Source organism: Phaseolus vulgaris, chromosome 1 (assembly GCF_000499845.2).
Source record: "Phaseolus vulgaris cultivar G19833 chromosome 1, P. vulgaris v2.0, whole genome shotgun sequence".
Taxonomy (NCBI): Eukaryota; Viridiplantae; Streptophyta; class Magnoliopsida; order Fabales; family Fabaceae; genus Phaseolus; species Phaseolus vulgaris.
Genome location: NC_023759.2, coordinates 47,178,695 through 47,186,617, shown reverse-complemented (window position 1 = coordinate 47,186,617; position 7,923 = coordinate 47,178,695). Strand labels below are relative to the sequence as shown.

At 34.4% G+C, this 7,923-nt stretch overlaps 2 protein-coding genes across 3 annotated transcripts; one reads left to right on the top strand and one right to left on the bottom strand.

The window, feature by feature from the left end:
* Nucleotides 1-3,357: 3,357 nt before the first annotated feature.
* Nucleotides 3,358-4,362, bottom strand: LOC137814814 (uncharacterized). Of its 2 annotated transcripts, none has more exons than XM_068617732.1 (3): nt 4,204-4,362; nt 3,990-4,064; nt 3,358-3,688 (listed from the first exon to the last, which is right to left on the bottom strand). In XM_068617732.1, exons 1-3 carry the CDS (start codon nt 4,327-4,329, stop codon nt 3,527-3,529), a joined length of 363 nt encoding a protein of 120 aa, XP_068473833.1. In that variant the 5' UTR covers nt 4,330-4,362; the 3' UTR covers nt 3,358-3,526. The 2 variants fall into 2 exon arrangements, with proteins under 2 accessions (XP_068473833.1, XP_068473832.1); XM_068617731.1 differs by having other exon boundaries at nt 3,990-4,076; nt 4,204-4,336.
* A 131-nt stretch (nt 4,363-4,493) lies between these two features.
* Nucleotides 4,494-7,849, top strand: LOC137814812 (nitrogen regulatory protein P-II homolog). The gene is made up of 8 exons (XM_068617725.1): nt 4,494-4,747; nt 4,828-4,873; nt 5,008-5,035; nt 5,562-5,649; nt 6,083-6,150; nt 6,775-6,844; nt 7,501-7,536; nt 7,618-7,849. The coding sequence occupies exons 1-8, from the start codon at nt 4,561-4,563 to the stop codon at nt 7,680-7,682; spliced, it is 588 nt and encodes a 195-aa protein (XP_068473826.1). The 5' UTR covers nt 4,494-4,560; the 3' UTR covers nt 7,683-7,849.
* Nucleotides 7,850-7,923: the final 74 nt, after the last annotated feature.

Sequence of the window (7,923 nt, the reverse complement as noted above, 5' to 3'; positions counted from 1 at the left end):
AAAAGATAGAGAAAAAAAAGTGTATTGTGATTAGTACTGTATCTAATATTTTTAGTAAACAAGTAGTTTATTTTGAAACCCTAAACCCGGTAGTTGGCGCACAATACCACATATTCGTTCGTAAGTGTTTCTATTCACAACAAAACTCTTTCGTGGATAAAATAATGGAGACACCCTTCTTAGCAAAATGAAAAAGTCTCACCATAGATAAATATGATGGTACCACAATACCACATATTCGTTCCTAAGTGTCTCTATTTACATCAACACTCTTTCATGGATGAAATAATGGAGACACCCCTCTAAGCAAAATGAAAAAGTCTCAACACGTTATTGCATAATTTGGAATGCAATTTACAACTAATCGATCCATATCACCTAACATCAATCAGGCCGGCAGATACAAGTGATACTGATGGAAAAAGAAGAAATTATTATGTAGTCATAGTGTGATGTATTAACTCTGAATCATTATTGTTTATTGTATAATAAAGAACACAATAGACTTCTTCACGAATTCAGATTTGAGGGGTCCAACACAAATTCACACTTATGATGGAAGGTCTTATTTTCCCTCTATCATAAACGATTACTCTTAGGGGTGTGAAATTTGTATATTGAAAAGTAAGAGCAAGACTTTTCACATATTTAAGGAGTGACACACCATGAATCCATGATCCATAATAAAAAAAAAACAAACTTAAAATGTTTAGAATTGACAATGAATTGGAATTTCTATCAAAATAATTTAATGAGTTTTGCAAGGAAGAAGTATAAGGAGACATAAGATATTGTAGATACACCTCAACAAAATTGTCTTGCTGAAGTGATGAACATAACCATTTTAGAGCGGGTAAGGTGTATGTTATTGGGAGTTGGTTTTCCTAAATCCTTCTAGGGAAAAGTCGCAAACAGTGCGATCTATCTGATAAACAAGACTCCATAGTATATTATGAAGTTTAAGACTCTCGTGGAGGTATGAAGTGAAAACAACAAATTATGATAATTTAAAAGTGTTTGGTGGTTTGACATTTGCACATGTCAAGAAGGATAAACTGAAAGCACGAGCAGAGAGATGTATCTTCATTGATAGACTCAACGGTGCTAGCTAGAATAGGATGTCTAGCTTATGCAGCAAACATTATCTTTCTATTGCTTCTGGAGTGTTTGTTCATCTCTTTATTCTTGGAGATTCTTAATGTGGTTTGGTTTATGTAAAAGGGTTGGGATATCCCTTTTGTATCTCTCTTAATTTAATTTCATTCTTTGCTGATAAAAAATAAAAATAAAAAATTGATAGACTCAACGGGTAAAGGGGTATAGGCTCTAAAGATTGAAACTTGGGAAAACTAGATGTTTCGTAAGTAGGGACATCACATTCAACGAGACTCGAAGGGCTATGATATGCATACATCCAAATAAAAGCAAGAAGAAAGCTCACGTTGAGGCAGAGTTTTTTTGTTGTTGGAACTACAAGGGTTAGACAGTGAAGCATAAAATGACGAGAATCAACCTTCTACTTCTCACTCTAGAAGGTCAGGATGGGTAAATTTGAACTCCAACTATCAACTTATGCATGATAAAGTGGAGGACAATCAAACCAACACAATGATTTGGATACATTGATCTTATCTGCTACACTTTTACTACAAATGAAGTGATAGAAGGTTTAGAGCCTAGAAGCTTAAGAGAGGCAATAGGAAGTGTAAGAGGTCAGTAGTGGCAGTGTGCCATGGAAGAGGAAACTGAATCTTTGAAGAAGAACCACACATAAAGTGGTTGGATGCGAGTGGTTATTTAAAAAGAAGGCATATTAGGCATGGAGAAAGATATCAACTTGAGACTGATGACGAAAGATTTTACACAAGTTTGAGGGGATAAACTATAATGAAATCTTCTCACCTGTGGTAAAAAAAACTATTGATGAGGATTTTGATGTCAACTGTTAACGACTACAATCTAGTATTGGAACAACTAGACCCTAAAACAACTATTCTACATGAAAACTTGGAGGAGACCATCTATATCTAATAGCTTGAGGGGTTTGTTGAAGATCACACAAAGGTGTCTCTTGTAAAAATCAATATATGGCTTGAAACAAAGTCCCAACAATAGTAGGAGATTTGATGTTCTCCTTAGGCAAATGAGGTTCCAAAGGAACAATTATAATAGTTACATTTACATCCTAAAAAGAAAAGAAATGAGTGCGTTATTCTTGCTCTTGTATATAAATGATATGTTATAGCCAACCAATATAAAAATAAGATAAAAAAGCTCAAAGGAAAATTAAGCACATAATTTGAGATGAAAATTTAGTCCCAAAAGTTACTTGGAGATATATATATATATATATATATATATATATATATATATATATATATATATATATATATATATATGGATCAAACGGTTGAAATGTTATTCCTATCTCATCAAGGATATTTGAAGAAGGTTGTTAAGAGATTTAAGATACATAAACCAAAACTTGTGGATACACCTTCGGGTCATCACCACAAACATATATATTACCTAAGCCCTTAGTTTTGAGGAAGGTTAGAGGGAGATAAAGACTATTGTATATGCTAATGGAGTAAGGAGTATCATGTACGAATAATGTGTAGTAGACCCAATTTGGTGCTTGCTATTAGTGTGGTTAACAAGTTCATGATAGATCTTAGACATGCTTGTTGGGAGACTTTGAATTCGGTGCTCGTCTAGATTGGTGTATAAATGGTCCATCAATAGTAGAGAAACTATAAAAATGTTTGTAGATGCAAACTACGCAAGGAATATTGACACTAGAAAGTCAATTTCTATGTTTCTCTACAATTTGGTAATGCAGATTGTTCGAAAGCTAGCTTCCAATTAGTGGTGATTTTCTCTACTATTTAGGAAGAGTATATTACACTTATAGGAGGGATGAGACTATGTGGTTAAAAGAGATGATAAAAGAATTAGCTATTGTGTTGGACTATCTTGATATTCATTGTGATAGTCAAATTATCATACATCTAGTTGATCAACAAATATATAGTGAAAAAACCAAATACATTGATGTTTACATTTCATTAAAGACAATATTGAATTTGAAGAGATCAAGAATATGAAGGTAGTTTTGGAGGAGAATCTTACATATATATTTACGAACTCTATTATATGATGTTATGGTTTAACTATTTAAGGAATTTTCTGTTATTTATTTCCTTAATTCTACAGCTGTTCTCTTTCATTCTCATTTTGTGTTATTCTTGTTATTATTTAGCCAACACAAGACATCAATTACCATCTCATGAGAATAGAGTAGAATGTTCATTGAGATATGTAAAAATAAAATAATGACCATAAAACCACATAGGATTCTAGCAGTAATATCACAGCATCCATTTTCTCCATTAAGAAAGGATTAAAGTTCGATTTATCAATTACAGAGATAGTGAGATAGACAGGCAGCAAGCATTCCCGCTACACCCTCACACAACACAGAAGAATGAGACAACAAGAAGATGACATATGATCAGCAGAGTACTTAATCAAGCAAACTACAACTGAATCCACCATCTGAGAGAGTCAGCTTCTCAGCCTTTGTTACTGCATCTAGAGGGAGAGGAATAAAGCTTCGAGATGGTCCATAGAAATGAGGGAAGCTATTTGAACCATCCACAATTTCATAAATCAAACCATCACCAAGCTGAGGGATATCACAGAGGGAAAGTATTACATTAGAGCATTACACGCAAGCATAATTTGTGCCTGCAGGTGAGCCTCTTAATCCAAGGGCTTGCTTGGCACTTTTTATTACTGTTAAATATATATATAACTTCGAAAAAGCCATAATCCAGTTGTATATTTATTTCACTCTGTTTCATTGAATTAATGAAAGTAATTTGCAGAACAAAAATGTTATGTTCATCTTACAAAAAGCCATAATTTCCAAGAATGAGAATAAATTCCTAGGCCATTGAAAAGTATAGCGAAGAAGTACATGTAACCTTTTTAGCATCAATTTGAAGCAGGTAAAGTTCCAACTTGCTGTTGAAGAAAAATTTCTGGAGTGTTGGCCGAACCTGCAATAATATCTAATCGTAACTTCGTAAAACACTGAATCAATTGGAACTGCAACGTAAGCTTGCATCTGATTCCTATTACTAAAAAAAAAAAAAAAAAAAGTTGAACCGGAAAAATTACAAAAGCTCGAAAATTAACCTGGTCGAGCTTGCTGAAATGGATGAAACGGGAAGACTTGTCAAGCTCCCCACCGAAAGTGGATCCATTTTTCTGCAACTCCTCCCACTCCTGCGCGATACTGATTCTGTACACGAAATTACTCATCTTAACTTCAACTAACACAATCAGTTTTTCTTCGTTTTACAAATCCGTAACCGTCAGTGTCGTTTCGTTACACATAAATCCAAATGGGCCGGCCCATTTTACATTGGGTTGGGCTTCCTCTTTAAAACGACTCTTATTTCTTGTTATTACCTCTCATTTCTTGTAATTTCTTGTTTGCGTTGAAACTTGAGAAAGACCAGTGGTTGCTCCGAGTGCTTCAGAGGAGAAGTAATGGCTGCGATCGCGGGAACACACGTTTTTGGTGTTGTTAGTTTTCATCTAAGAGAAGGCGAAATGCCTTTTGCATCTTCTAGCTTAAGCCGCAAGCGTATTGGTGATTGTTCTCAGCGCAATGTGGTTCTAAGACGTAGAGGAAATACTGCGATTCTTCCCATAATCAGTGCCCAGAATATTCCAGGTACAAATGCACGTCTTCTTTATGACTCTTTCCATTACTACTGTTACTTAATTTGTTGCTTGAACTGTTCTCTTTCCCAGACTATGTTCCAGAATCCAAGTTCTATAAAGTTGAAGCCATTCTCAGGTTACAAAAACCGTTCTCTTTTGTGTGGCTTGGAGAGGGAGAGGTTTACTGTGTGATTAATTAGTTAAAGTGGATTTTTCTAGCTACCTGTTTATTTATTCGCTGATTTATTTTGTTGAATTTCTTGTTTCCAGGGCCTGGCGAGTCCCTCAGGTTTCTTCGGTATGATATTTATTTTTTTAGGGTTTAATTTATACACACTTTGGTTATAAACATTAAATATATTGTTGCACTTGCACGACATCCCTGCACTTTGTTTGGTACCCGTGTTTTGTTCAATTGGAGCCAAGAAGTTGGCAAAGAAGTTGGCAATTGGTGCAAGTTAAAAGGTGAATAATACTTGATTAATACTGATTATCTATGAAATGGGGCGTCCTCCTCGGAATGAGAGTGGTGCCTTTTTTTAGTTAACAGAGTGGTTGTTTGGATAACTGTTCTGAAAGTACTTTTGGGTGCTGATTGTACATTTTGGGAAGATTAGTCTTTGTATCTTTTATTCTGAATGTAGTTTTAGAAATGGTGCAACTGCTTTCCAAAAATGCTCTCTCAAATAGTTATTGGTTTGGTTGGCAAATATAAATATAGCACGTAGTTTTTGTTTTAAGTTTAGGGTTTAGGGTTTAAGTTATATTTACCAAGTTTATTTGTGTATATGCTGGTGCTAAATTTTAGTTTTCTTGATTGGAAGGGTTTGCTGAAAATGGGAATTCGCGGTGTCACTGTATCTGATGTCAGGGGCTTTGGTGCTCAGGGTGGTGCGAAAGAGAGGCAGGGAGGTAAGTAAGATGTAGCTTGTCTACAGGTACTTAAAAGCTGAATATTTCCCTCCCCATAAAGAAGACTCTTCTATATTAGGCTTCTGTGTAAAGTAAATACTGTGTATATCCAGTTCACCTTAAATTTAACTTAAAAGGCATTGTGATCCTGCATTGAGTAAATACTAAATACACCTTTATTCTTACTTCACAAATAAATTTGCTGTAGAGGATTTATTTTCTTTTGTCCTACATGTCTTTATTCCATTTTTTCATGTTGAAACTAAAAATCAGTAATCTTTTTTTAAGTTTGTAAACACAGTCCATAACTTATTTTAATCATCTGTAGTTCAAGAAATACATTCTTTTCCTTTCACTTGGTGTTATATACATGCTGTTATGCATATGGATCACATTACACCAGTGTCTTTAACTGATATGGTATTCTTCACAGGCTCTGAATTTTCTGAAGGCAATTTTGTTGCCAAAGTTAAAATGGAAGTAGTGGTGGAGAAGAACCAGGTATGCAGACACTTTGTACTAACTTTACTGCTTTCAAGACTATAGTTGACTTCCTTTTCTTATTAGTGCAATAATGCAAGGTGGAAAAAGAGTCATTTCGTAGTTACTGCTGGAACGCCCTCTAAATGACAATTTTCTCTGCAAAATATTCATATTAAAATGCTTACTTACTATTATCGTTAGTGAATGTGATTATGTCCATAACCATTGGATTTGATGCGCTAAATATTTCATCGGTTCTAAATCTGTTTGTCTATAGATTTGAATCTTATCCGGTTTCACGACCAGAACCATTGGGAAGAGATAAGCGCGAAATTTTTTTTTTTTCAATGGATATATGATAATTCCATTACCACTGGTCCGCGTTGTTCTGTCTCTCTTAATTTCTAGCTTCAGTAACTGGAGTGATCATTATCGTGTTTATGGATTTTAAAGAGATTAAAGAAAAACAGAATATTGTTTTTGTAACCTGAAAAAAATTGGCTCGAGAAGTTACAACAAGCACTTTCAATGTTCTTTTGATTTTCTTTTTCACATAAATAAGTTAGGAGACATTTCCAGAATGAAACTTAACCATACTTAAGGACCAACAAAAATGTTCAATTCCCGGATACATGTCTGTAGGTTGAGGCAGTGATTGACAAAATTATCGAGGAGGCAAGGACTGGGGAGATTGGTGATGGCAAAATTTTCTGTAAGACCTCGAAATCTATCTAATGGTGAATTATACATTGTGGTCCATTAGCATTTTTTTTATCTATTTGGATCATTGCCCATCTAGGGATATTAATGTGTCTATTTTAGTCAGTTAGGCTCATTTCTCGTACAAATATCACTCTTGTGTCCTCTGGGCAAACAGGTTATCCAGTGTTGAAATGTAGAATAGCATTTCCATTTTCAATGATTTGTTTTTTCTTCTCGCAACTGGGGGGCAAGAATAATAGTTTTATCAACGAAAATGAATTATGCTGTCTGAGACAACAAATTATGATTCTGTTTTCAAGCTAAAAATCTTTTCTTTTCCTTTTTTTGTATATTATGTATATGCCCTTGTCAGTTCTCACAGTTTAAGAACACAACCGGATGTGTTCTGGATATCAATAGTATAGAAAAGCGACCTTTTGACTTTTGGCTTTCACTTGTTCCTCTCGTGCCCTTTGTATTAATATATTAAATATTAGATTCCCTAGATTCGTGAATGATTAGATTTATAAGTATATAAGCATCTTGCCAAGTTCTGAATAGAAGATTTTGAGGCAATATGAATTGAACTCTAATTTCTAAATTCAACAAGTAAATGTAATGGCCTCAATATGAAATCACATATCTAATAGAACTTTGATTGTGCAGTGATCCCCGTCTCAGATGTTATAAGAATTCGGACAGGTAACCATTTTCTTCCAGGAGTTGTCAAAAAAAAAATCTTGGTCAGCATTTCTGATCAAGTTTTGAGTATAAAATTTTCAGGTGAACGTGGGGAGCGGGCAGAGAGGATGACTGGTGGGAGAAATGACATGTTATCTGCTCTATGACTAGTTGGAACGAAAGATCAACATTTGTAGTCATATTTTTCTCTTACCCTTTCCTTTTCCCTTGTAGAATAAGGAATGCATTGTGTGATGTTGTATGCTTTAATATAGTTTGCACTCGATTGTCTGAAGATGTGAAAAAATAATAAACAAATGCCGAGTTACTTCAATTGTCATATGACCCCAACTTGTATTAAGAAATATAGTTTAGATACATAGTAAATGATTTGCATTTTATTTTTAT

Coding starts and splice junctions, on each gene's coding strand:
- LOC137814814 (XM_068617731.1), bottom strand. CDS start 4,329: ATGAGTAATTTCGTGTACAGAATCAGTATCGCGCAGGAGTGGGAGGAG. Junction 4,077..4,203: donor ATTTCAGCAAGCTCGACCAG/GTTAATTTTCGA, acceptor AGTTACGATTAG/ATATTATTGCAGGTTCGGCC. Junction 3,689..3,989: donor TTCAAATTGATGCTAAAAAG/GTTACATGTACT, acceptor GATATCCCTCAG/CTTGGTGATGGTTTGATTTA.
- LOC137814812 (XM_068617725.1), top strand. CDS start 4,561: ATGGCTGCGATCGCGGGAACACACGTTTTTGGTGTTGTTAGTTTTCAT. Junction 6,151..6,774: donor TAGTGGTGGAGAAGAACCAG/GTATGCAGACAC, acceptor ACATGTCTGTAG/GTTGAGGCAGTGATTGACAA. Junction 7,537..7,617: donor TGTTATAAGAATTCGGACAG/GTAACCATTTTC, acceptor TAAAATTTTCAG/GTGAACGTGGGGAGCGGGCA.